The 27,734-nt window shown below is 42.4% G+C and overlaps 1 protein-coding gene across 5 annotated transcripts in view; it reads right to left on the bottom strand.

The window, feature by feature from the left end:
* Positions 1-27,734, bottom strand: part of LOC144767510 (sulfotransferase 2B1-like) — an 858,831-nt gene that overhangs the window by 361,257 nt on the left and 469,840 nt on the right. For all 5 annotated transcript variants that reach the window (XM_078650929.1, XM_078650931.1, XM_078650927.1 and 2 more), the window contains one exon: positions 1,456-1,667. In XM_078650929.1, the coding sequence (XP_078507055.1) occupies positions 1,456-1,667 (212 nt within the window). The remainder of the gene's footprint in view (positions 1-1,455; positions 1,668-27,734) is intronic.

The raw sequence follows: 27,734 nt of genomic DNA, 5'->3' as shown, positions 1-27,734 counted from the left end.
GAAGGAAAAAGAGGATGAGATGTTGTTAGACAGTAAACAAGCTCGCTTAGAAAAAAAATTATAAAAATCATATTGTTACAGGTGCACAGGTTATTTTTGATGATAGCCATTTACTATCTTCAGTGCAGGTACATTTACTCCATTTCAACCACGCGGACAATGAGCATAAACATTATTCCGTCTGAATGAATGTCTACCAAGAGGCTGTCAACATGAAGCACAGAAAAAATCTAAAACTGGTCAAATGATAGACCACTCGGGAACAAGTTGGACCCGTATCTTCAAAAAAGCAAACATCACTTAAGTGATTCTGCCACTTGCCTTATTCTTCACAAGACGTTATTCAATTCTGGTCTATTTTGGGTGGCATAATCAGTGCTGCAGGCCCACTAATGCATTTACTTTACAGGCCCTTGGTATATAGTGTACCACTTTACAAGGGACTTACAAGTAAATGAAATATCTCAATTGTCTATAAACCCATGGTTTAGGGGAAAAGCGCATGCATTTTAGCACTGCTCAGCAGTGGTAAAGTGCTCAGAGTCCTAAGGCAAGTAAAACGAATCAACAAACAGAGGAGGTAAGCAGGAAAACATTTTGAGGGAAGACTACACTGAGGCTTACAGGTCTCACGTTTCATACGAGCATGCTGTCTTTTTTACCAATTCCTGACACGATGTCAATACTTCTTTACTATTTAGTTTATGTTTGAATTTGCTGAATATAATTTTGTGCAAACTGTTTGACCCTTCTATTAACCGCTCATTTCTTACTTTATCGTCACAAACCAGAACACTTTCGTAACTAACTCATGCAAAATAACACACTGCTCCAAGTAAGACGCTTTGCTTTTTGACTTTTCAATAACCAACAGTATGAATTGAAAAAAATCAGTTTATTAAAAAGGAAGACATCCCATGAAAGGGAAGAGTGCTCAGAGGAATATGACTTGTTTGTTTTGCTAGAGGGGGAAGTGTTGAGATGGTTAGAGATAGAGAAGCGGCCGTCCTTGTAGAAAGATCAGTGCCAAAATAGATTGTAAAAAATATGACAACAATGTGAAGCAAACAAAGTAGAAAGTTGTGAATGAAAAAGACATTTTAGATGTTTAGAGAAGGAACGAAGAGAGAATAAAAGATACGTTGCTAAGCGAGTAATGATAAGTCAAGGGTGTATTTATTGGAAGGACCAGGATAAAAAGCTAGGCATATGGAATGAACTGCAAGATAAAAGGAATCCGAGATGCAGGAACGAGATACGTTAGACCAAATATAGAATTTGAAGCAAAGGATAAGTAATATTACTTGCAAGGCAGCATTTTAGAAATAACAATCTGAAACTTAAACAAACAGCTTTTTTAGTAATTGCTTTCTCCGTCAATCGTCACATGATGCCCTCATTCCATATCAGTTTATTACATGGATCACTAAACCTTGTTCCAAGTTATATTATTACCTTTGCTTTTGAGGTGAAGAAGGATTGACAGAAGATCTTCTTGGCCAAATGACTGGTGATGTGCCGAGGTTTTAGGGACATGGAATCGAGCTTCTCTGGCGTGTAATTGCTCTCTAACCATGGGGCCCGATCCCAATTTGGAACAGTCTGTATCCAGGTTGGGTCCCCTTTAGAACGGATGAGACTTAAAAGCTCTATGATCCATGTTGTTCCTTTTAAAGAAAAAAGAAATGCAAAATTATTCGCAATCCTTTTGTGCAAAAACATCACCTTGTCTGCAACTGAAATGCTAAATACATAAAATAACCTTAAACAAAGGTCTTGTGTGCCAAGCAGTCACGTTTTAAAACCAGTTGCAACAGTATGGACAAGGACATAAGGATGGCAGAAAGGTCATTGTGTGTTAAAACAGAGAACATTTGGTGCTTTTGGACATTCAAGATGTTAATTGTTTGCATAAAGATCTTATAACTATAATATTTGCGTGTGCTAGGTTAGTGATAGCAAGATCATGGATTTCGAAAGAACCGCCCAATATATTAGAATGGTATAGTCTGGTAAACGAAATAAGAATAATGGAACTCACACTAGCAAAACATAGAGGCCCAAAAGCGTGCAAAAAGAAGGAAAAGATTTGGAAACAGTTTTTTGAATTTTGAAAACTTAACTGCATAACTTCTATTTGAAAATGAGGCCAAACGTATTTGTGATTTTGTATTCCGTGTTAAAGACTTCATTTGTTTCGCTATAATGTATTTGTTTCTCCTCTGGTCTGGTCTGGATAGCAAGATCATGGATTTCTAAAGAACCGCCAAATATATTAGAATGGTATAGTCTGGTAAACGAAATAAGAATAATGGAATTCACACTAGCAAAACATAGAGGCCCAAAAGCGTGCAAAAAGAAGGAAAAGATTGGGAAACAGTTTTTTGAATTTTGAAAACTTAACTGTATAACTTCTATTTGAAAATGAGGCCAAACGTATTTGTGATTTTGTATTCCGTGTTAAAGACTTCATTTGTTTCGCTAAAATGTATTTGTTTCTCCTCTGGTCTTTATATATATTTTGTATTTTTTTATCTTTCTGGAGTCAACAGAATGGTTTACTAAAGTATACTTTGATATTTTTCGATATGTAAATATACCTTGCTCTTTCTTGCAATAATAAACATACTTAAAAAAAAACAAAAAAAAACAGAGAACTTCTTTACCGTGTGATTTGGTAGGCAGTTTGGATAACCACTTTTAGAAAGCATTGACTAAGCCAATAGGTCTGGCTATTGCCACCAGCTTTTTTGCTATGTCCATGTTTGTTTTGTTATGGCTTTTGCAAAACAGTATTGTTGGGGAAGCTGTCACAAAACAGATAAATGTAAAAATAATTGTTTATTCTCAAAATACAGATTTCCAGCGTAGATCATCGCACTTAAGGGAATACCATTGTGTCTGGACGTGCCCCTTTTGAAAGGGCAGTCATTCACAGTAAAGTTAGCAAGTGGATGAAGCCGGCTGACAGACTACCCCACACTGTATGCTGTAGTGGGGTTAGAAGTAAAATGTAATTGTCACAAAAACAGACCAATGAAAGAACACGGCTAGTTAAAAGACCAGGTAGGTCTGGAGAAAGAAGGTTCAGAATTATCAAAGTTCCTGTGCTGGTTTGCATGAAGTGTAAAGAGCACAATGCCACCATGCCTACTTAATTATGGTACTGTTTCTCTCCCATCTATTGCTGGCACACCTTAGGCTGTCTTATGCTAATGCACACATACCTTCACAATAGTGCATGGGTATTTAGGTGAAGTCAAGCTTATGTTTTCCCCCTTCTAGCACAAAATCTTTGCTTTGACAAAGTTTATCACCTTAATACTTTGTATGTATTGCTGAACGATGCTACACACACAGTTGGAAAGATTTTGAGATAAGAAATCTTTTCTCCAACTTTACACCTGCCTCGAGGAGGCGTAATTGTTCATGCCAATCCAAAGTCAGTAGCTAAGGATTAGCATCAAAATCCATGGTTGAGTGCATGGGAATATCCATATACCACCTATGGAATGTCTACTTGAAATAAAGTAGTGCATAGTGCTACTTTGTGTTGCTTTAGGGCTACTGTCCCACGCAATTCATGATCTGTGCTAGAAAGTAAGTTTTAATAAAAAACTTTGCACCAGTTTTGCATCACTGTTGTGATCTGAATCAGTCTAAAAGAGATTAGCAAATCTGTCTAAAAAATGTAACACAATGATTGGAGTGTCATACTAATACCATTGTATTATTACCAAAAAGAACCAATTTTAGCAACCTTAGACTAACAAAATATTGAGGTGTAAAACAAAGTTCTAGTCCCATGCCTTTCAATCTGCATGCAGCACATTGATGCCAGTTCAAAGTGCTATATTGCAAGGATTGTTGCATGAAAAAAATTACAAAAGCAATAAGCCATTGATCTATCAACTTAAAATATGAATCTGTGATCTGCATGTTAACAAGATGTGCTTCGCAGTAGGAACATTTACCCGCCCTCTATGCCACTCTACCATGAGTCAAAACGGACTAGACAAATAACAGATATTTTCTGTGCACTAAGTGCCAGAGTTACCCTGACATTGGAATATCCCCACAAAAATCCCACACACACAAAGATCTCTGCATGCTGTACTTATCTCAGTTCAACCTGTCATCCCTAGAGCTCGGTGTGACATCACCAGTCACACCACTCTAAAGCCAGCACTGGATGCAAGCAGAGAGGGTATACCACTGTTACTGGAAGGATAATGCTGCCTCCTTTATCGGACTGACGAATGACCACATTCTGTCTGTGCTTCAATTTGCCATCAGTTTGTCCACAGAGCCCTTCTTCATATGATTTATGGCAATCTGAAGGTGATTCAAGTCTTCTATATATAAATCAAAATAGAGGGGGAGACTAGGAGCTAGTTGGGGGGCCCATACCTGTGCTCCATGTAGTGATATAGAACCAAACTGGTGGGTCACTGTTCCTAAATGGACACTCTTGTTGCCCACAGAAAGAGAGATGGAAGAGACTAGGTTCAAACCTCACAAGATAGAAACAATCGCAGATCTGGTCTCTTGTTACCCTCACTCCTCCCAAGGGATGTCATGCTTCATCAAAGGGCGTTGCTCCTACCGGCCGGAGCTACTATGCCCTACGGGTTACCGTACGGTCCCTTTGGCAGAGATCTTTTAGTAACGCCGTATGATGAGTGAGGGCGTGAGATTTCTAGTGAGAAAGAAGGTTTGTGAGGAGATACTGAAAAAGTTTTATGTTTTTAATGTGTGGGTTCGCCTGATAGGTTAAAAACCCATAGGTTGTGTGTTACTGGCTAGGCGATAATGTGCCTCAGTAACTCTTCGGTCGACATGATTTGCACCCTTCAATGGTCATAACGATCCCTGGCCCTTTCTCAGGACCAATAAAATTGATTGTAAAAAAGTATGAAAAGTGAATAAGTGAAGAACCCTAATGTAGAAAGATGAGCAGTCCACCTTCTGAAAACTACCAGGTGGCGTGGGCTTAAATAGTGACCGCTTTTGTTGCGACCTAGAAATAAAACACAGACGATACACAAACAAATATGGAGACAAAATTATTATATGGCTCTTAGTGGTGAGATGATTGATGGCATCTCAACCCAGTTATGTGCTCTCTTGCCAGGCAGGAGAGAGATTCTGTAGGCGCCTTGGTAGGGTATGAAAAGGGGGCACCAATAACATACATATAGCGTACATTTAGGATTCAAGAGCGGAGTTCACATCTATTTACATTGTCAAGAGTGATGGCATCTGAACCCAAATTTTGTTCTCTCATGCGAAGAAGGAGAAAGGTACTATTGGTGCATATGTAGGCTGTGGAATAGGGGCTCCAATATACATGCATATAGTGCATGTTTAGAACTCGCATTTGTAAACATCAGGCAAAGAATATGACCCCAATAGCAGTAGATTTTAGTACGGTCAAAACAGATATTTCATGCACTCTTACCTATTTATAAATTAGTGATCGCTCCATAGGCTATTGGATGTTCGTCTGCACCGTAACAGGCTGTGGTTATCAGTGGGGAGAGAAAAGACAGGTGGTATAGGCACAGCTAAGCAGGAGGCTGTCGTTGTAAAAGCCGTAAAGGCACACTCGATAGCAGTTAAAAGAAGACCAGAGGTATTATACTCACAGATGTCGTTGGGTGCACTGAGCTTTAACACCTACCCTTACACGCATGCCTGCATATTGGTTTGCGTGTGTAGCGGTCTCCATGAAATAGAAGGGCGCCTGATCTCCGGTTGTCTGCCTTCCGGTGGGAATGTTCCTTCTTTATGCTGCGCATGTGCGCGCCATCTTTGAGTGGTGAATCATCCTTATTGTAAGCAAGTTTTAAAACAGACCTCGTATCTCCAAAAGGGTTATGTGAATGGAGAAGCACCGTAATGGAGTGTTATAAATGCTCGAGGTGATATGTGCGGTGACAATATTTATGTGTATGGAGATAGCAGAAGAGTATGCCAAGCGGAGGGGGCAGAGAGTAACTGTTCAAGTGCCGCAGTTAGGGATGGACATAAGAATGGAAAACAGGCCTAATTGCTAGGTTGTTGAAACAACTGGAAGGGCTCTAGCTAGTATGTAAACCACTGCTAGGAGTCTATACGGAGCAAGGAGAGTAGGTGTCTTGTCACCTGTTTTTTTGTGAGGGCGGGGACATGAATGTACCAGATGATCCCTTAAGTTTGTTGTCCTCTTGAAGGCAAATCTGGGTCAGGGATGTTCAAAGAGTCTGTGTTGAGGATCTTCCAGTTCCGTAGTATGATGTTTTTTATCTGATTGGGGAGGGGGGTAAAGGTGGTAACACCGGTCATCACATCCTCTTCTTGGCATACTCTGTTTTCCAGAGTTATTACGAGATCTCTTTTTAGCATTACTTATGACACTAGTGGGGTAGTTCTTATTTTCCAGGTTTGTGGTGAGAGCTGCTACGTGTGAGTCATAGTCAGTAAGTGTGCTGTAGTTTCTCCGGATCCTTAAAAATTGTCTATATGGGAGGTTCTCTCGTAGGGCCTTGGGTGATGACTGTCAAAGGGGAGAAGACTGTTGCAGTCAGTTTCCTTTTTGTATGTTCTGGTGTGCATGCTTTCCTTCCTGGACTGCGATTTTGTCAAATGTAAGTAAGGATTCAAGTTGTTCATCCAGTCGTTAAATTTCAGGCAGTTTTCTTCAGTGCCCTTCCAGAAGATGATGATGTCGATGTACCGTTTCCATGTTAGGATAGTTTCCTAGAAGGGGTTAGAATCAGTAAAGATGTGCTGGGATTCAAAGTGTGCCATGTATAATCCTGCCAGGCTTGGCGCAAAGGTACTTCACATAAAAGTACCTTGTATTTGATGATAAAGGTTGGTTTGCACATGTAGTAGTTGTTTTTCAGAGTGAGAGATGTGCATTCCAATATGAACCCCACAGGTGTATTGGTGGGGATCTCTGATGTCTTTAGTAGGTTCTCCACTACTGAGATGTTGGCGTCGTGAGGAATGTTCGTGTAGAATGCTTCTACATCCAATGTTATGAAGAGATAGATTTCCTCGAAGTTTTTAGTGTTGATTTTGGTAATCAGATTAAGAACATCTCTTGTGTTCTTAAGATAGGAAGGTGTCGCCTGGACCTGGGGGCGAAGGAAGAAATCGCTGAACAGGCTCAGGGTTCTCCACTTTGCTGTGGGGCCAGAGCATCACTCTCTGTGACAGCTTGAGCCTGGAGTGACTAAATGTTGCTATTTTTCAGTAGTGGCATAACATTAACTCTTACATTTAGACATTTAGGGAAAATGAGAAAAAAAAGGACAAAATAGGAAGAGTAAGTGCAGGTGGTGTTTGTTCTCATTAACAAGCATTGGCAAATCACATAGGTCTTGCTTTTGGAACCTTAGAAGTGTTTAGTCAGAGCAATTGGTTTTACCACTGTTTTTAAGCTATGCAGCATATTGAAAAGTTATAATAAAACATGTTATGGACCTTCTTGCTACCTTCTATATAACCAAGAAGACATTATTGACAACTGGATGACCCCATTAAAGAAGAGTTTGCAATGCAATAGGTTTCACATTTTAGAAACTATGACCTATTGGTATTGTAAACAAAAATGCCTTTTATTATTGCAGGTGTTTTTCAAACAGGCAAATAAATGGCATCGTCATTTGCAAAACCAATAGGTCAAAATCTCACAATTGCGAGACCTATTACATATGCTTGCTAGAGGTAGGTCAGGTGCATGAAAGAGGCAAATGGCACCACTTGCCAACATGAAGAACTACTGCTACAAATTCCAGATTAAGGCTGGTGCAAGGGCAGAATCGCAAGATGAGGGATCGAGAGTTAGAAGTATCTATGGGGAAAGTGTGTACTCGTTGCACTCTGAGGTACATTTGTATATCTAGGGAGACATCATTTGAAAGAAAAAATAAACTATAAGTCTATCTTGCATGATACATGGTAAAGTCCACCAGGCTGCTCATCCGCAGGCTGTCTGATATATACTAAGAGGAGAAGTCGAAAACCTCTAGTCTTTGAAACACCGTGAGCTTGTAAACGCATGACAGTATGCATAAATGGTGCTCTACTTTGACGCAATAAAAATGGGACAGCGAAATGTGTTGGAGAGAAGTTAATAACTGCACATCTTTTAAAACAAATCACTAACTGCTCACCAGGAATGATTTCTGTAATACTCAATAGCAGAGTGAGGTTCACCATAGGTATGATCAATAAAGGTGGCGATAATGCAGTTCGTCCAATTCTCGCTCCCACTGGAAAACGTTATCTGGTCCCATAACAAGACTATTTCTTAAACAAGAGAACACAACTTCAATGTAAAATTATATAAATAAATAAAAGCACAGTTAAGTGGATAATTAATTAAATGTTCAAAAGAACGACCCCACTCCTTCTTTTAAAACAGACATGCAGTGTTGAAACCCTACTTTAGATGAAACACTCCACCTCACAGAGGCATGCTCGCCATGTGCATTGCTTACAAAGCATGCAGTGACAAAAAGGGTACCTCCTTGAATTGAACTGCGGAGAGTGCTGTTTCTTCGTCTACTCTCTTCCTGTCCCTGAAGCTACGCCTCGCGGCCCCCGCTCCGCGGGAGCCGCTCGCAGGCTAGGACTCTGCTTCTCACTTGTCCCTGGACCGTATTAAGTGCATAGGAGCACCAACGCGACCCTTGCGAGCCTGCATCTGGACCACAAGGCTTGAGGCGGGACTGCGAGGACCAGCGTGCAGCGCGGCGCTGATTGGCCGCAGCTGGTCCTCTTCCCGCCCCTCCACCCGTCAAAAACATCGCGGTGTGAGAGCAGCCTGGGTACCTCCTTGAATTGAACTGCGGAGAGTGCTGTTTCTTCGTCTACTCTCTTCCTGTCCCTGAAGCTACGCCTCGCGGCCCCCGCTCCGCGGGAGCCGCTCGCAGGCTAGGACTCTGCTTCTCACTTGTCCCTGGACCGTATTAAGTGCATAGGAGCACCAACGCGACCCTTGCGAGCCTGCATCTGGACCACAAGACTTGAGGCGGGACTGCGAGGACCAGCGTGCAGCGCGGCGCTGATTGGCCGCAGCTGGTCCTCTTCCCGCCCCTCCACCCGTCAAAAACATCGCGGTGTGAGAGCAGCCTGGGTACCTCCTTGAATTGAACTGCGGAGAGTGCTGTTTCTTCGTCTACTCTCTTCCTGTCCCTGAAGCTACGCCTCGCGGCCCCCGCTCCGCGGGTGCCGCTCGCAGGCTAGGACTCTGCTTCTCACTTGTCCCTGGACCGTATTAAGTGCATAGGAGCACCAACGCGACCCTTGCGAGCCTGCATCTGGACCACAAGGCTTGAGGCGGGACTGCGAGGACCAGCGTGCAGCGCGGCGCTGATTGGCCGCAGCTGGTCCTCTTCCCGCCCCTTCCACCTGACCTTCATACATAACTTGTGACAGCAGCGCGCACGCGGGACGCGCGCAGGGCTAAGGCCGGGGCGAAGACCGGGCAAAGACCGGGCAAAGAGCGGGCCGTTTGAGGCTGTTCGAGGACGGGAGAGTCCGGTCCGGGCCCTACCCTTTTATCTGTTAATCCGAGACCACTGGAACACTTGTGAAATGTGCACCCGGGAAACTAGGAGTAAAACATCTTCGCTTGCCGCGGCCGGAGCAGTCAAAGGCCCAATGGATACTTACTTTGCCAAAGCGGGCTCCCTCCTGATCGAGGAAATCCAGGTCCTGGAACGCAGAATATCCCAAGAAATTGACTGGGTAAGGAGATCTTCTTTGGGCCCTATGGCCCAAGCTAGAACCCCAGAACATAGTTCTGCAATACCAAATATTTCTAGCACAGACCCGGTATTATGCCTCCCTCCAGATTCTATAACTACTACTCTAGAATCTTCTATTGATCTGCAGAGTGATTTTGACGACATGAGTCTGAGGGGCCTTCCTACCATCCAACCCGTCCAGCCTACGCCATTAGAGAACACGGAGATAGCTATAAGTACAGAGGCTAATATAGATAGCGACAAGGGATCCAGAGAGGGGGCTATTCCAAAAAAGAAGCATGGGCTCCAACACCTAGAAGAGCTTAGGCCCATTACACCTATATCCAAACAAGCCAGAGGCAAAGGGGGGATTGCAGTCACACTTGCCTCTGTGGTGGGTATGTTAGCTACTTCTAGATCACCAAAACCTATTCCACCCTCACAATGCACGAATAATACGCATGCAGACACCTCTTCGGATGACATTACATTAGAGGATATAGGTACACTGCTTAGGTCCCTATTAAGTCCCCTTGAGGCGAGACTGATCAAGATAGAAGCAAGATTAGTCACTATTGAAAAGGCAACCGTACAACTTGCTGATGCAAGGAAAACTGATACTAGTGGGACCCACACAATAACAGAGGGTATAGGCTCTGAACCTGGTAAAGATAATAGCCTTTTGGCACTAGCAAACAACAAGCCTTCGGACCTAATACCCAAACCCACAGTACCCCCAAACAAGAATGCATCACAACCCCCAGCTCCAAATAAGGCTCTGATGCCTACGCAGCAATCAAATACTGCCTCCCCAAAACCAGCTCCTCCACCTCCTAAAGAAAATTCTATGCCTTTAGCAAAAACTAAGAACGACCCTCCCCTGGATGGAGAGAAACCACACACTAAACGTAAATTACAGTTTGTAAACCTCCCCCCAGAAGCCTCTCCTTACACCGTAGTCATGGCAGGGGTGCCCGAACTCAATCCCCCTACATTTGAATCAATCGCTTCACTTAAGAATAAAGTGATAAATTGGCTCTCGGCTAATAGACCACTTCCGAGAGGAACAGCGAGTGACATAGCCACGACCAAGAGAGTAGCCTGGGTGGGGCACACCAGGAAATCTATAAGAGGAGATTGTATTCTAGTTTCTTTTAGAGACCCCAATACAGCCGCATATATTTGCTCTTATGTTTCTGATGAGGACTTTGGCAGTACCATTCAAACACTTCCCCTCGCCTTTTTCTATCCCTCCGATCCATACAAATCAGAGGATCTTAGATGGGGGTATCATCAAGAGCTACTAGAGGGTTGGGAAAATTGCCCCAGGGAGATTAATAACTACCCATTACTTAGGGAAAGAACCAGAGAACACTTCCCTGGTTCTGGGGATGAGGCTGGCTGGGAAACTATCACTAGGAGAAGGAGGGGGGGTGGTGGACATAAGAGGGGAATTCCCGGGCCATATAGAACACACTATCCTGCTTACTGATCTACTCAGAATCGATACAGTAGCTTAGAAATGGTGGATTAACAGGCGGTAGAACTGGGGAACGATGCCTGTGCAACTTCCTCACTTGACATCATTACATCTACAGACCATCCACCCGTTACCACCACATCTATAGCTCCCGATTTATACCTTAGGGCAGTTAGCACAGTTGAACCTAGCTTGACCCTAAGCTTGTTGTACCCCTCCCCACCACCTGCCATTAGACCACCGGGTAAGAACCATCTCACCTTAAATCAAAGGGTATACCCAGAGACTACAGATAACGACTTGGCTCTTATAAGCCCACCACATAACCAATCATCAGTCATAACAGCAATCTCCTGGAATGTGGCAGGGCTCTCCAATAAATTAGATTGCCCAGAGTGGGGTTCCTATATTAGATCCAAAAACATATTACTCCTTCAAGAAACATGGGCGCGAGAAAAGATAGAATTACCGGGTTTTGCCTCCTTCTTCAAAGCAGCGAAATGGGGGGGAAGGGGTAGGCCATCTGGGGGATTAATGATAGCGGTAGCAACGGACTTAGGTTGCCAAGCTACCTACTTAGAGACTGCTTCTGACGATTTGCTGGCTGTTCTACTCGAATGGCCAGACTCTACGAAGCTATTAGTGATTAGTATCTATTCAAGGCCGACACAGATGCACAAAGAGTCGAGCACTGTGGATGAGTTAGCTTGTTTCCTAGAGGGCATTCCATGTGAACTTGCCTGTCTGGTTGGGGGCGACTTCAACTCTCACTATGAACCTTTGCCTGGACTACGCGATGGTCCTTCTCTAGACGAAGATTCTTGTTGGTTTATACCGGAGACGGCGGCACCACCCCCAAGGGCCTGGACTCCCCTAGCCCTGCAGATAAACACCCTCACTCTTAATTTTGGTCTCAGGGCGTGTAATGGCCGTTGCAAATCGGATATACCTAGCAACCCTACCTATAATACAGCTGGTAGGGAGTCCAGATTGGATTACATTATGGTCAAAACGTTTATGTGGCCAGCAATAGTCGACTTTAAAGTTTGCCCAAGAACGGATAGTGACCACAACTCTCTGGAATTGATGTACTCACTTCCTGGGAGGGAGGACACATCGCAGGGAAGGGGCAAAGAGAAGACGGGCCTCCTACTTGAAAACAATCGCAGGAAAGTCAAGTGGGAGAAGTTGGCGAATAGTATGGATGGAATACCCCGCCTATATGAAAGGTTAATCCCCTTGCTGGAGAATGCCTTTTATCTAGGAACCAAAGACCAAGATGAAGATATTAGAGGAGACTTAGCACAAACGCATAAAAGCATCATTGCCTCCCTAGAACAGGATCTGTTCATAACCACAGGGAAAAGGAATGCCCACAAGCCAAAAACCTCTTGGTATAATGCCACGTGTAGGGAGGCAAAGGCCCATTTGTTATCTGCTATCAAGGGACACCTAAGCAAGGAAGAAATCCGTGCTAGGAGGAATAAGTATAAATCGCTTCTGGTGAACGCGAGGGCGGAATGGGACTCTGAGTACTGGGAGAACCTTGTCAAAGCACTGGCAATTAGAGATTCCCGAAAATTTTGGCGCATAGTGGCGAATGGTACGGAGGACTTACCCTCCGCACTAGAGCCCAATATTGCCCCCTTAGTATGGCAGGCCCACTTTGAAGCATTATACGCGGAGGGTGGTTGGGAATTAAACAGTGATGGAGTTTCAACTACACCCAGCCCCCCAGATGTCCCAATCACTGTAAAGGAGGTGAGGGAGGCCATAAAAGGGCTAGCTGCCGGAAAAGCACCGGGGTTGGACGGGGTCCCGGGGGACCTGTTCAAACAGGAACCAGGAATATGGGCACCGTACCTCACACTATTATTCAATGCCATTTGGGGCGGAATGACTGTGCCTGATACTTGGAGGGGAGCAGAGGTGGTCCCAATTTATAAAAAGGGATCCCCCCTGCTCCCTTCCAACTATCGGCCCATTAGTCTGATCGACATATCTCAAAAACTCTTTGGCAGACTGATCCTGAATCGTTTGCAGGCGTGGACTGAAGAAATGGACATCCTATCTCAATACCAGGCAGGATTTAGGGAGGGAGTATCAACCACAGACCAAATTTTTAGGCTACACCTTCTCTATTGGAGAACAGCGGTAATCGAGGGCGGCAGTCTATATACCATCTTTGTAGACCTACGTGCCGCCTTCGATTTAGTCCCTAGAGCAAGGTTGTGGAAAGTCATGGAAGAACTGAAAGTCCCTGCGGATATTTTGGCAATCCTGATGAGACTCCATTCCAACAACTATGCCCGCGTAAGGTGTGGCAAAGGTGGCAAACTAACCGAAAGGTTCCCCGTTCGCAGAGGTGTGAGACAGGGGTGCGTGCTTGCACCTACCCTGTTTTGCATCTTTGTGAACGGGGTTGTTGCTCACCTAAACAGGATTACCAACTCCGATGCCCCAAAGTTGACTGGCAACAGGGTGCCTGCAATCATGTTGCTGTCTAAATCCCCGATGGGGATCCAACGCATCCTGGATGGCTTTTTAGACTTCTGCTCTGACCGGGGATTAGAAATAAACCCTCAAAAAACAAAATTTATGATTTTAAAACCCAAATCTCGTAATCGAACCCCTCCAACGCTAGGCACCATCCAATTAGAACGAGTGCATAATATTAAATACCTGGGGATCACTATAAACGAACATCTAACCTGGACGTCGCACCAGGCCAAAGTGACCATCAAACTGGCTCAGTTGGCGGGTGGAACTTTGCGCCTGGCAAATAAATCACGCCATCGACCATTTACCCCAATTATTCATATATACAAAACACAAGCCCGGGCGGGTGTCATATATGGGGGTGAGTTGTGGGGCCACATCCAACATTCAAAGCTGCAGTCCACTGAAAACAAATTTTTGAGACAAGTAGCTGCCCTCCCCCAGAGCACTCCTTTACTACCCCTTAGATTAGACCTGGGAATTAAACCCATAACAGAGGAGCTAGGACTCAAACCCTTAACATTCTGGAGGCGTCTGTGGAGTAGCCCAGATCTCGTACATTATAGAGAGGAATTACAGGAATTCCTGGAACTACGGAACATAAAGAAGATTCCATGGTTAACATACGTAAAGGAGAGGTTCGAGGAACTGGGCTACCCGGAACTATGGACGGACCCTTCGAACTCATGTACCAGGATTCCAAAAAAGGTAATCGCGACTGCATACTATGCTTCGATGCTTACAAGAGCCATTAATGCCACTCGTGAGGGGTTCCTGACAAACTTATTTCTGAAAGTGAAAGACTCCTATTCCCTCGAAAAAACTCTTGATGAGATCGCTCCTCCACTAACGAGAAAATTGTTCCTACAGTGGCGATATGGATGCCTGCCACTAGCTTCATTTACAGCGTCCTGGAAATCCTGCTCCACCATATCATCTTGCCCAATGTGTGCGCACCCGAAGGAGGATGACGTACACGTGGTCTTCTTTTGCAAGGGCTACGAGCGGAGCAGGAAATATTGGTTAGTCCCGCTACTGAGGAACCTGGGATTCAGATCTCACCAGTCTGCTTACAGAGTTTTAAAATCAGACCTTTCTCCCACCGTGGTTTTTGCAATTTCAAAATTTTTAACGTCCTTGTGGTTCATCCGCAGCCGAGCTATGAAAAGACTGGTATAAGGGGCCCTACCAAATCGATCTGTATCTATCTGTTTTATAAGTACTCAAACACAATTATCTTAACTATTGGATCACATTGGTTTAATAAGTTTTTAAATTGTATATATTATTTTTGAAATGAAATGAAATATAATTAAATTATTAAAAGCGATCCTACCAAAAAAAAAAAAAAAACAAGTGACAGCAGCTTACAAAGAAGAGAGGAGGAGATGGGAAGTTCTAGAACAGCAAAGATATCTCAGTCAGGTGTAGGCTGCGCACAATCACAACAGTTTCCAAGTGATTCTGTATCCGACATGCAAAATAGGCTGTATTAACCAGAAATGCCAAGAAAAACCAGTGGGCGAACAAAAGAAGCAGTGGGGTGGGGGGTTGGGACGTGGAGGGGGGAACCACTATGTGTAACTCGCAGCCCCTCAAACACAACTACAATTGCGAACGGGTAGAGTCATTCACCTGGCCTTAACGAGAATGTCAGAGAGAACAAAAGGAAATTAGAACATCGGTATGTGTTGCCGGGGAATGCCTTTTTGTTGATGTGCATAAATAAAGTGGCGTGGGCTCGCAAAGGTGGTCCATGCCAAATATCCGGCCAGCTATGCATTATTAATGGGAAAGAGCACGCGCCTCCCGTATTTAACCTTTCGGTCGAGTCCACGCTATATGAATCTGCAAAGAAAAAACACCTGATCTGCAGTTGCCAGATGGGAGGAGGGACGAGAGGCCATCACATGCTGTACTGTGTGATGGCCAACAAAAATGTTCTCCAAGTGAAATTGCACGAAAGAGTGCTAAACACACAAAGGAGGGACTTTTACAGAAATGCACTAATAAAAGCTAGCATTTCTGAATGCCACAGATAGTAAGTAACCAATGGAAATTGGGGGGTTTGTCAAACACTACAAAAGAGATATAATCGGTCGATCGAAGCTCGATCTAAAAATGAATTAACATATAAAATGTCTTCTAGTTTTTTGGTCCTTGAATTGCTGGCAACTTTTTCCTGCTGTTTGTTTGAGATGTTTTTGTTATTTGGGGGGTTACACAACGGGAAGGTGGAGGTTGGGAAATCGAGCCTGCATTACAAAACGAGCAGCCGATATACACTAGGGGAAAATCAATGGATGCCAGATCCCTCGACTGCACTTGTGCAATGGGGCACATTAGAAATTCTGCAGACAAAATCTGAAATCAGTATAATATGTATATAGAAGCATTGAGGCCAGAGATAGAGAATGACACATTGAGGTAAGATGGTATGTGTTAGGGGAAAGAAATAAACATGTGAGAAAGACGGACTGAATTAGTATAGGAGGAGTACAATAGAACAGAAAGAATGATAAACACAGGAAAGACAAAGGATGATAGAGATAGAAACAGGAGCGAGAGAAAAAGCGAGAGAAAGAGCAAGAAAGAGAGTGTGAGTGTGTGTGTGTGTCAGAGAGAGAGAGAGAGAAAGAGAGAGAGAGAATTAGTGAAAATGAGAGAGGGGAAACAGATAGTGTGTGTCAGAATGAAAGTGACCACATAAGAGATTAAAAGAAACAGACGAGTGCCATGATGATGGTCAGAGACAGAAAGAGAGAAGGCAGGAGACGGTAGAAAAAAGAGCAGCAAAGAGGAAAGAAAAAGCGGAGAGCGAAATGGTGGGAGGAAGATTAGCAAGAGATAAATAGAGGAGAGAGAGGAAGAAGAGAAAAGGTGACAGAGAAGGTACGAAAAGGAGAGAAATGAATATACAGCAAAGGGGACATGAGAGCAAAACACATGGAAACCAGGCAGAACAAGCAAAGGAGTGAAGGAGATAAAGTGAAAACTGAATGAGAAAAAATGTGAACAGATTTTCGCCAAATCCTCAGATTGTAGTTAATTTACTGGAGGTTGCACAGACTCCTAATCATTAATGGTGAAAGGAGGAAATATACCAGTGAGGAGGATAAGGTCAGTTTTTATGAAAAAACGCCTTTTGGATTATAGATACAATTTTATGTACATGCAATCACAAACCGTGCTGCCTCTAGGTCCTTCATTGTTGAATGCATTTCTTTCCAAAGTCGCAGTCACCCTGATCGTACAGCAAGAACTCAGACCACTGAGTTAATTTACCAATTTATTTTTCAGTTTAGGATATTGTGAGCCCCAGCTCCAAATGAAATATGAGTGTAACACTCAGATCTGCTGTTTTTTTAAAACTGTATAATGTTCCCTTTGCTGTATGAAACCCTAACAAATTAGGCCAACATAGAGTTTTTCCAAGAAGAAATTGGAAGGCCATGATCAACCTGTTAATTCGCAGTAATTCTAACGTGGACATTGATTTATTGTACCAGTGACAGTATTTCAGTTGTATAAAAGCACTTTGTTAGGCATGTCCCAGTCTGCAGGTTCAGCTACAAAAGCGTTCAACCTCGACAAATCTGAGCGAGGCTTGTGACAGACAGTTAACAATTCTATGCAAGTTTTAAAAATAATGTGTTTGTGGTTTCGAGTGAAACCATGCAGGAGTAATTTTATGTAGCACTTTCTGTATGTGAAAAAGGTATTTCCAGGTGGAATATAGGGGAGCAGATGCAGCTATGAGACATATCCCAGTTAGGTGCTGTCTTGACTTAACCCCCACCGACCACGCACGCAACCTAGGGGTCATCCTGAACTATTCACTCTCAATGACCTTGCAAGTAAACGCCATCTCCTCCTCCTGCTTCAACACCCTCCGCCTGCTCCACAAGATCTACAGATGGATCCCCACCGTAACAAGAAGGACGATCACCCATGGCCTCGTCAGCAGCAGGCTGGACTATGGCAATGCCATCTACGCGGGAACCATGGCCAAACTCCAGAAAAGACTTCAGCGCGTACAGAACACCTCCGCACGCCTCATCCTCGACATCCCCTGCCACAGCCACATCAGTGCCCACTGAGAGACCTGCACTGGCTCCCGTCAACAAGAAGATCACCTTCAAGCTCCTCACCCATGCTCACAAAGCACTCCACAATGCCAGACCAGCATACCTCAACAAATGTGCCACCTACTACACCCTGAACTGACAGCTCCGCTCAGCTGACCTCACGCTCACCACCGTTCCACGCATCTACCGAACGACCACCAGCGGCAGAACTTCCTCCCACTTCGCCGCCAAGACCTGGAACACCCTTCCTATCCACCTGCAACAGACCCAGGACTTGCTGACCTTCAGAAGACTTCTCAAGACTTGGCTGTTCAAGCAGTAGCAGCACCCCCCCCCTTAGCACCTTTAGACCCTCACAGGTGAGTAGTGCGATCTACAAATGATTGGTTGATTGACTGATACAGACCAAGGAGATTTCATAATACCGCATGCCAAACTCTGCATTTCTGTGATAGGTTCTCTAGCTCTGGACCAAGTAATCTGAATTATCATAGATTATAATCAGATACATTATATATTATTTTCTCACCTGTTATAAAAAATAACTTGTTTTTTTTCTTTCAGGAAGATATGCAAGTTTGTGGACTTTTGTAGGTGATGTCAAATCACTGTGCCATTCCACCAAAACTTAATAGTATTTATGTGAAAGGAGTGGCTAAAACTGGGCAACAGTTGCTAATGTAACATGGTAACGAATGTGGATGAAAAAACACCTGGACAGCTCCCGTAGAACACTGTTGTCATTTAAGAAGGAAAGAAATTTGTAACCAAAACATATTTTACTGGCACTTTCCGTTAATGTCGCAAGAAGAAAACATTTATTATACACAAAATGTTTCAGAATTCATTATTTGGACTCTGGACTGACAAGCTCTTGGAGATGCACCTGTGCACCAGGGAGAGGTACAGAAACCTGAAAGGATTATGGGAGCTTTCTCAGCAAACCCAGATGAATTTCGTTTTTATCTCCACTGATGAAGGATAACATCCAGAACGCATGTGCCTAGAGATTCACAACACTAACCTGCACAAACTTTGGTGAAACAATTCAACAAAAATTCAAGTAAGCATTTAAACTGAACTGCATTTACCAGGATGCATTGGGTCGAACTGTGCTTGGAGGTGAAGCAGTGTGCTTCCATTCCCCTCTGTTTAAAAAGGCTACCTTGGCCTCTGAGCTGATGAGCTCTTGGAGATGCACCTGTGCGCCAGGGAGAGTTACAGAGACCTGAGAGGATTGTGGCAGCTTTCTCAGCAACCCCAGATGAATTTCGTTTTTATCTCTACTGATAAAGGATAAAATCCAGAAACACATGTGTCTAGAGATTAACAGCACTAACCTGCACCAACTTTGGTGAAACACTTTACCAAAAATTTAAGTAAATGAGCTGTACGATTTGGCTACAACCGACTTGGTTTCTCCGAATGGCGATGGGAACCCAAGTCGGAACGACCAAACGGTTTCAGACTATCGTAATCGGTTGGTCGGATAGGTTTCTGAGTCGGTTGGTAACAGCAGGTTCTGAATCCGATTCGGACAAACCGAATGCTGTTCAGAGCCTTTCCGACTGTCATCAAAATTGGTCCCTTAGTAGTACTGTGAGCAGTTGACCAGAATGAGCTTTTTAACCTAAAATAGCACTCTAGGTTGCATAAATCAAACCCAAACTATGACAATAAACGTTTTAAATTTCGGACTAAACTACACAGGACTGCATCCCATCTCAAACATTGGGGGTTCAAAGTAAAGATCTAGTGGGCAAGACCACTGTTTAAGGGACTGCTCAGAAACTGATAGAAAGGCCGAACATATGCAGAAGAGTTTTAACTAAAATCAGGTCGCAATGCCATTATACACTGGCACAAGTTGATCTATGGGTACATGAAAGGAGCAAAGAATATTACTTCAAATACTGTTAAAAGAACAACCATGTTTGTCTTGTGGTGAACTCCAAACTCTTAGAACAAGTCATTTTAGAGACACCAGCAGTAAATCCAGTGCTCCCAACTGGAGATTGCATACATCAACCACAAAAGAAATACCTCAAATCACCTAATTTAGAGACTTTGGTCACCTTCGTACATTATTACGATATTAACAATTTGAACTGCAATCTGAAATATACTAGACCTTAAATAACCCATCGTCAACATGATAGCGGATCTCAAATGTTGCAACACTGGTAGATGCTATTCATTATCAAAGCTTCTAGTCCTGTAAAGCTCTGAACTCAACCAGTAGCCTTTGTTCATTAGTACTGTGCATACGACAGTAAAGAGTGGGCCAGCGGAATTCTGTTGCTCCACAAAGTGGAAGACAGAACAAGCACTAGAGTTTGTAAAACCAAGTCCACAATAAACCAGCCCAGGAGAAGAAACCCAAAACACGCCCATCCCAAAAACAACATTATTATGACACTAAAGGCAGTATTGCCATAAGTCTTATTTCTTCCATTTACATTAGAATTGGTTTAGTTTATTTTCATTATTTGTATTATGATGATTATGCCTGGTATTGTGGGACAGAGGGAGAAAAATAGACAAATTCAGTAATGTAGCACAATATACAGAGCTGCCAACTTTGGTACCGGTGAAGCGAGTTCAAATCTCGGCATTGGCTGTACCCCCCAAAAAAAAAAGTTGACAAGGGCAATGTTGACAGGTGTGTTTATTTCTTCTGTCTACATTAGAATTGGTTTAGGTTATTTTCATCATTTGTTTTATGATGATGAATATGCATATATGGGACATGGAGGGAGCAGAATTAACAGGCTTCAGTAATGTGACGTAACATACAGAGTTGCTGACTTTGGAACTAGGGAACTGGGTTCCAGTCTCAGCGTCAACTCTCCACAAAAAAAAAATGCTAATCGAAATAAACTTGAATGGCGCGTGCTGATGCAACAAAGGCCGTGTGGGCCACAAAAGCATTTAAATGTCTATGCTCACCTACTGCCCTTGTTTTAATTGCCAAAACACCACCTTTTTACAAGACAGTGACAGGTGAAATAAAAATAATGCTGCAACAAGCATAAATCAACAAGAATGAACAGTATATGTACAAGGGTCGGCATGGGAGGAAACCAAGCACACAAAGGTAGGACAAATACAACCAATGAAATGTTCGCATTTCAGAATAGCACGGAAAATAGTGAATAGAAATTGTATGGCGGCCCAAAGCCCAGAGAGGAGATACAACATTTCAAGAGACATGCGTACTGCCTAGGCTCGACCTAAAAAAACAGTTTTCTGTCTGGGCATGCTATGGTTTGTATAGTAACACTCGGACCATATTTCTAAGCCTCAAATTTAGCTGGTTTGAATAGGACTGCGATATACTACTTAAGACATATCTGACTAGTGAGCGTGCAACGCGGCATTCAAAATGGCCGCTCCTACTTGAGCTCTGCGATTTAGGCGGCGCTTTCTTCACGAAGGATTCTCCATCCAAAACGGTGGATTCTGGTGTCGGAAATGCCCCCCACCTGCTGGGTATTCTTTTTTTTGCTCTTCATGCCTGTTTTCATGTAGAAAAACGCAAAAATGCTTTTTCTTCGACGACGGCCGCCATTTTTTTTTTCACTCTATTTTCTTCTGCAAGGATTTCCTCTTCTTCTACCTTGACTATGTCCTTTAAATTGCCTCTGTTTCTCAGTCCCTGCTGCAACTTCAGGTTTTTTGCACTAATCTGCAAGGATGTCCTCAAACCCTGTGTTTATTTCAGTATTACTCCTTTGACTGTGTGTCATTGGCTTTTGAGGTATCCCTAGTGGTTTATGTTGCGCAGTTGCTGCTGTTTTACAGTTGTTCTATTTTTGAGTGCCTAGCTTCTTTTTCTGTGCCTTTCCTAGCACTGCTGCTGTTTTTTGGACTAACTCATCGTTTTGTGCACTCTGGTGGCTCGCTCTTTTATTTTTTCCTTTCTTTATTTCTACATTGGTCCTTTCTACTTTCGTTGCAATGGAGCAAGCCCGCAACTCAAAAGCCTCAACTAACACTTCTGCTTCATGCAAGGATTCTGCTTCCTCTGGTAAGCGCCTCAAAAAGGATCCTCCTTCTCCCTCTAAGTCTCCACTTCCCGTAACTTTTGAGGATATCATGGAAGAGTTACGCCTCATTCGCCCCTTCATGACGTATACCACCACCACTTTACAGAGACTGGACGATAAATGGTCCAATCTGGATAAAAGGGTTTCGGATGGGGAACAACACATTAGTGGTGCCCAGGACGTTGTTGCCAAGGTTGCTAACCTCATTAAGGAAGTGGAAATGCTCAAGAAATCCTCTGAGGACTTGGAAAATCGCAATAGGCGCAACAATCCACGCATTTGTGGTATTCCGGAGAATTCAGAGGGGTCTGACGTCATCCAATTTTTAAAGTCACAAGTTTTGCCTATCACTGGTATACCTAAGCACTTGGATGTGAATATTCAAAGGGCGCACCGTCTTGGACCAAAAAATTCATCCACCTCTTCTTAACCCAGAGGCTTTATCGCTTATTTTCTTTTCTACTCTGACCTCATGTCTGTTCTTCGCTCTGCTAAACAACACAAGCAGTTGCTATGGTCTGGCCACAAACTTTCTTTTACTCAAGATGTTTCCAAGCGGACAGCAAGGAGAGAACTTTTAGCTTTGACGACCCAGCTGATCTCCGGAAATTCATCGACAATCATAAAGAAAACTCGAGGGAACAAAGCAGTTCTTAATGTCTCCATGTTTCTGTTTATTGCCTTGTGCTTCTTTGTTTTGTTGGCCCTCATTGTAATATCCTCTCGTTCTCTTTACCTTGTTTTATAGGTCTCCCCTTCAATTGTTTTGGCTCCACTCACCCTTCATTGTGCTGCTTCGTCGTTATTTGTTATGTACATTCCGGTATGCTGCCTCCCTTTCTAATTTGTTTGGTAAGTTTCCTTCATTTGTTTTTACTGTCATGTTTGGTCTCCAATCCATTTGTATTTTTTTTCCTTTCCCCTCCGGTTTTCAACGTTATTGGGATCTTGCATTGACTTTCTTCATTGCTGTGCGGCTGTTTGTTCTTTGCTGCTCCCGCTCTCATGTTATTGTCTCCCATGCCTTTTTTTTGCATGGCTGAAGCCTTCTGGTTTTTTGTCATCCTTTTTTTCCTTACTTTTTCTCCAGGGAGTTCTGATCTCCCACACCGCTCTTCTTCTCTTCCTCCTCTTCCCTACTCTTTTCCTTTTCTTATGGCATTCATTCCCTACTTCTGCCTTTCTTTTTCCATTTTCCCTTGGCTTTCTACTTTACTTCATCCTTACTATTTTCTATGCATCTCACCTACTCTCTCTCTCTTTATTGTGGTAGTTATATAGTCCATTTCTTTAAGATTGTTTCTCTTTCTGCATTTGTTTCTCCTTCCTCTCTTATGCTTTCTATATTCGGTTTCAGTATATCTTTCCTTCCTCATTTTTCTCAATATCCATGCTTACTTTTCTTTCTAATTTTTAAATGAATGGTCTTCGAGTAATATCTTGGAATGTTAAGGGTCTTCGCAACCCGGTAAAAAAGCAAAGAGTTCTATCTCATTTAGCAAGATTGAAGTGTCAGGTTGCTTTGTTGCAGGAAACGCACATTTCCCAGAAAGACTTATCCTCTTTACGTAAGCAGTGGGTGGGGGAAGTTTTTTGTTCGCCTTCAGTTAACAATAAGAATGGTGTTGTGATTTTGTTCCACAAGTCACTGTCTGTTCAACTTACCAATGAGATCTCGGATTCTAATGGTAGATGGCTGTACTTAGATGTTTTAGTTAATAAGTCTGCTTTATCCTTCTGCAATGTTTATGGTCACACTGGTATAGACCTTACTTTTTGGAATGATTCTTCTAGCTTCTTATCCTCTCACACAAATGTTGACCTCATTGTTGGTGGTGACTGTAACCAATTAATGGACCCCTTCCTGGACCGTAAATCTCAGACCAGATACATTCCTAATAAAATGCAAAAGTCTTTTTCCAAAGCAGTCTCTTCTAGAGGATTAATAGACTCCTGGAGGTTGTCTCACCCCGATACCCTGGAATTTTCTTTCTTTTCCCCTGTTCATGCGTCACACTCTCGGATTGATTATATTTTTCTTACTCAGCATATCTTTCAATTCATGACAAATATTGAAATGGGATCAATTCTTATTTCCGATCATGCCCCTGTCATTCTTGATATTGACCTACCTTCTCCCACCCCTAGTTCTCGTCGCTGGCGTTTTAACAATTCTCTCCTTCTGGACCCTCAATTTATTGATCAATTTACTTTATTTATGGATGAATTCTTTCACAACAATCTTAACTCATCTTCCCAGTTTCATTTTGTTTGGGACGCCTTTAAAGCTTGGGCTAGAGGCTTTATCATTGATTTCGTCTCCCGCAAAAAAAGCAGGACCTATCCAAGTCCTCTGCTATTCTCAAACAGATTAAAGATCTGGAGCAACGCTTTTACACATCTAACTCCCCAGACGCTCTTGCTTCTCTTATTAAAGCTAAACTCCAATTTAATACATTTTCTTGTGAAGCGGCTTGTAATCACCTGTTAAAATTCAATTACAGAATGTATGGTGGGTGCAACAAAGCTGGTAGATCTCTTGCTAATTATTTAAAAATCAAGGAACAAAAATCTAGTATTGCTGTTACCGATTCACATGGTATTCGTCATAGTACGGATGATAAAATTCTTTCTTGTTTTGTTCACTACTATTCCTCTTTATATACCCCTGAATCGGCCCCAACCCGATCTCAAATAGACTCTTTCTTTCTTAATATACCTAAGTCTTCTCCCACGGATCTTGATTTTCCCCACTAGATGCCCCCATCTCTGAAAAAGAGATTTTACAAGCAATAACTCTTTTACCCAAGGATAAGTCTCCTGGCCCTGATGGCTTTACGGTTCGTTTTTATTTTCAATTTAAAAATCATCTCGTACCTCACCTCTCCTCCTCGATAGCTTCCTTTCTCGCCATGGGAGAATCCAAAGGCTCCTTTACTCAAGCCATGTTATGTTTACTCCCCAAAAATGACAAAGATCCCTCGCTCTGCAAAAACTATCGACCCATTTCTTTAATCAATACAGATTGTAAAATATATGCAAAAATGTTGGCCTCTCGATTAAATAATGTAGTTCCAGACCTTATCAATATTTATCAATCCGGTTTCGTCAAAGGTTGATCCATTACGGATAATTCTAGAGCTTTTCTTAATATTCTTCATCTTGCTTCTAAGATGAATGAACCCCTTGCGGCCATCACCCTTGATGCTGAGAAAACTTTTGATAGGGTCAACTGGGACTTTATGTTTTGGAGCTCTACGATGGCACGGCTTCAGTCCTCACTTCATTAGTCTAATTCAATTGCTCTATTCAGCCCCCTCCACCTCTATTTGGGTTAATGGCACCCAATCTTCTTACTTCCCCTTGCATAGGGGTACTAGACAAGGCTGTCCTCTGTCTCCCCTCCTTTTCATTTTAGCATTAGAACCTTTCCTTGAAAAGATCCGGTGCTCTACATCTTACTCCGGTTTTTGTTTATAAATCGTTAGATATTAACTTCACAGCATACGCCGATGATATTTTACTTTATATTTCTAACCCTTCTACTTCCCTTCCTGCCCTTTTCTCCTTACTCAAAGACTATTCCTCCGTCTCTGGTTATAAGCTAAATATTGATAAATCCGAAGTTCTACCCCTAAATAAGTACTGTCTTCCACATATGTTTCAGGACTCGGGTTTTGAATGGAATCCTACTAGTATCAAATGCTTGGGTGTTTTGTATGCTAACTCAATCAAAGATACTATTAAACTTAATCACAGAGATATTTCATCCAAGCTCTCTGCTCTTATTGAACATTGGTCTCCATTATTTTTATCCTGGTGGGGTAGACTGTCAACTATTAAGATGATGCTTCTCCCCACTGTTAATTTTTACCTCTCTATGTTACCCATTTCTCTCCCTGCTTACTTTTTAGCACAAATTAATCATATATTTGTTCGTTTTCCTCTGGAATAACCGCAAATCCAGAATGTCTCTCTCTCGCCTTCAGCTTCCTAAGCACTTGGGAGGGATACATTTTCCGAACATTGCTCGCTTTCATTCTTCCTTTACTCTGAAACAAGTGTGACCATTTTTATCTGATTCATCCTCTCTTCCTACTACTGCATGGAGTGCCTTGGAGTTGGCACAACTCTCACCCTTCCCCCTTCTCGCTGCCACTCATTTATCTCAACCCCCTAAACGACTCCTTTCACCCACTTTCAAACTCTCCAGGGCGCTTTACCTCTCACTGTTTCGCTCCTCTTTTTCTCAGACTCATTTGCATTCCCTCATACCATTATGGTATAATAACTCCCTTAAAATTAACAATAAAGCTCTCTTTTGGAAGGAATGCATCAATAAAGGTATTATACTTATTGATAAGCTTTTATTTCATGGTTCTTTAATGGATTTCTCGGATATCTGTTCGTCTTTTCATTTATCTAATAAGTATTCTCCCCAGTTCCCAGATTTTAAGCTAGCTTTATCCTCTCTTATCTCACACCACAACTCTCTCTCGGATGACATTCCACCTAACTCTATTCCTTTAGATTTCACTACCCCGCACAAAGCTGCTGCTATTTATAAGATCCTCTCCCGCTCTATCCCTGATCGTTCCAAATCCAAAACTGAACTTGCTTGGGAGAAAGATCTAGCACAGGAATTTTCTTTTCCTGTCTGGGATTCCATCTGGTCTGGGATTCACTCTGTGTCTCGTTCAGCAAGCACTACTCTATAGATTTCTTCTATAATCGACTTTTTCTTACCCCTTCTGACCTTTTCAAGTTTAAAGCCTCAGATTCTAGTCAATGCTGGTCTTGTTCTCACCCCGATAGTAACTTTTTTCATATGTTTTTCGTATGTCCTCTGGTTATTTCCCTATGGAAAAACATATGGTACAAGCTGAACGACATTTTGGGCTCTAGTAACGCTTTTGATACTGTACATATCTTTCTGGGTGGTTCTTCTCCTACATGGAATGTTTCTAATATTGTTCGTAAATTTATAGACTTGTTTATAGCTATTTCTTTGCAGATTATTACTACAAATTGGAAAGACACGTCTAAAATCACTTATACTGCATGGTGGAACCTGTTATGTCATCATCATAGACTTGATCATGCCCATGCAACAACTACTCCTCTTGATTAAAAGAGATTTGTTATGGTTACCTTTAACTGATTTTCTTTCCAGATGTGTTACATAATATGCCTTATTGTTGTTATTACTATGTTATTTTCTCTTACTTCCTCTGTTCTCTATTCTTCTTCCCTTCTTCACTCTTTACTTTCCTTTCTCTTTCTTTCTCTTTTCTTTCTTACTCATAAAATTTCAAAAAAGCACTTTCTCTTAGTATATGCATTATGTTCTTCCCTTTTTCTTGGGGATTACTTGTATTTTACAATTCATATTTATACTGTACTTAGGTTCCTTCATCCTTTTATACCTTTTTATTTTTTTTATTTTCTTGTTCTCATTGCATTGTGAATTGTACTTTATACTGATGGTTTACTTGGAATATTTGATCTAATAAAGCTTTTTAAACTGAAAAAAAGACATATCTGACTGCAAATGACATACCTGACAGCATTATTTAAAGATAGAGTTTAAGTGATAACTGTGTACGACCTATAAAATATTGGTTAATGTACTACTTCAAATGAAAAGGGACCTTCAAGGTTGTTTGTTCATGTGCAATGCAGCAGCACAGCTCAGGCTGCCAGAGGAATGGAAGCTATCAGATGGGTCTGAGATACAAGGAGCGGGCACTAGTGGGCCACCGTCTGCAGAGGGGAGCACGAACAACAATGCACATTGGAAGGAAAAAAACAATATTGCCTTTCAGGATGATGCACGAAGAGCCTTCATTAGCCCGTTGTAGTTTCCATACTATAG

This window comes from Lissotriton helveticus, chromosome 7 (genome assembly GCF_964261635.1).
Source record: "Lissotriton helveticus chromosome 7, aLisHel1.1, whole genome shotgun sequence".
Classification (NCBI taxonomy): domain Eukaryota; kingdom Metazoa; phylum Chordata; class Amphibia; order Caudata; family Salamandridae; genus Lissotriton; species Lissotriton helveticus.
This window is presented reverse-complemented; position numbering and strand designations above follow the sequence as displayed.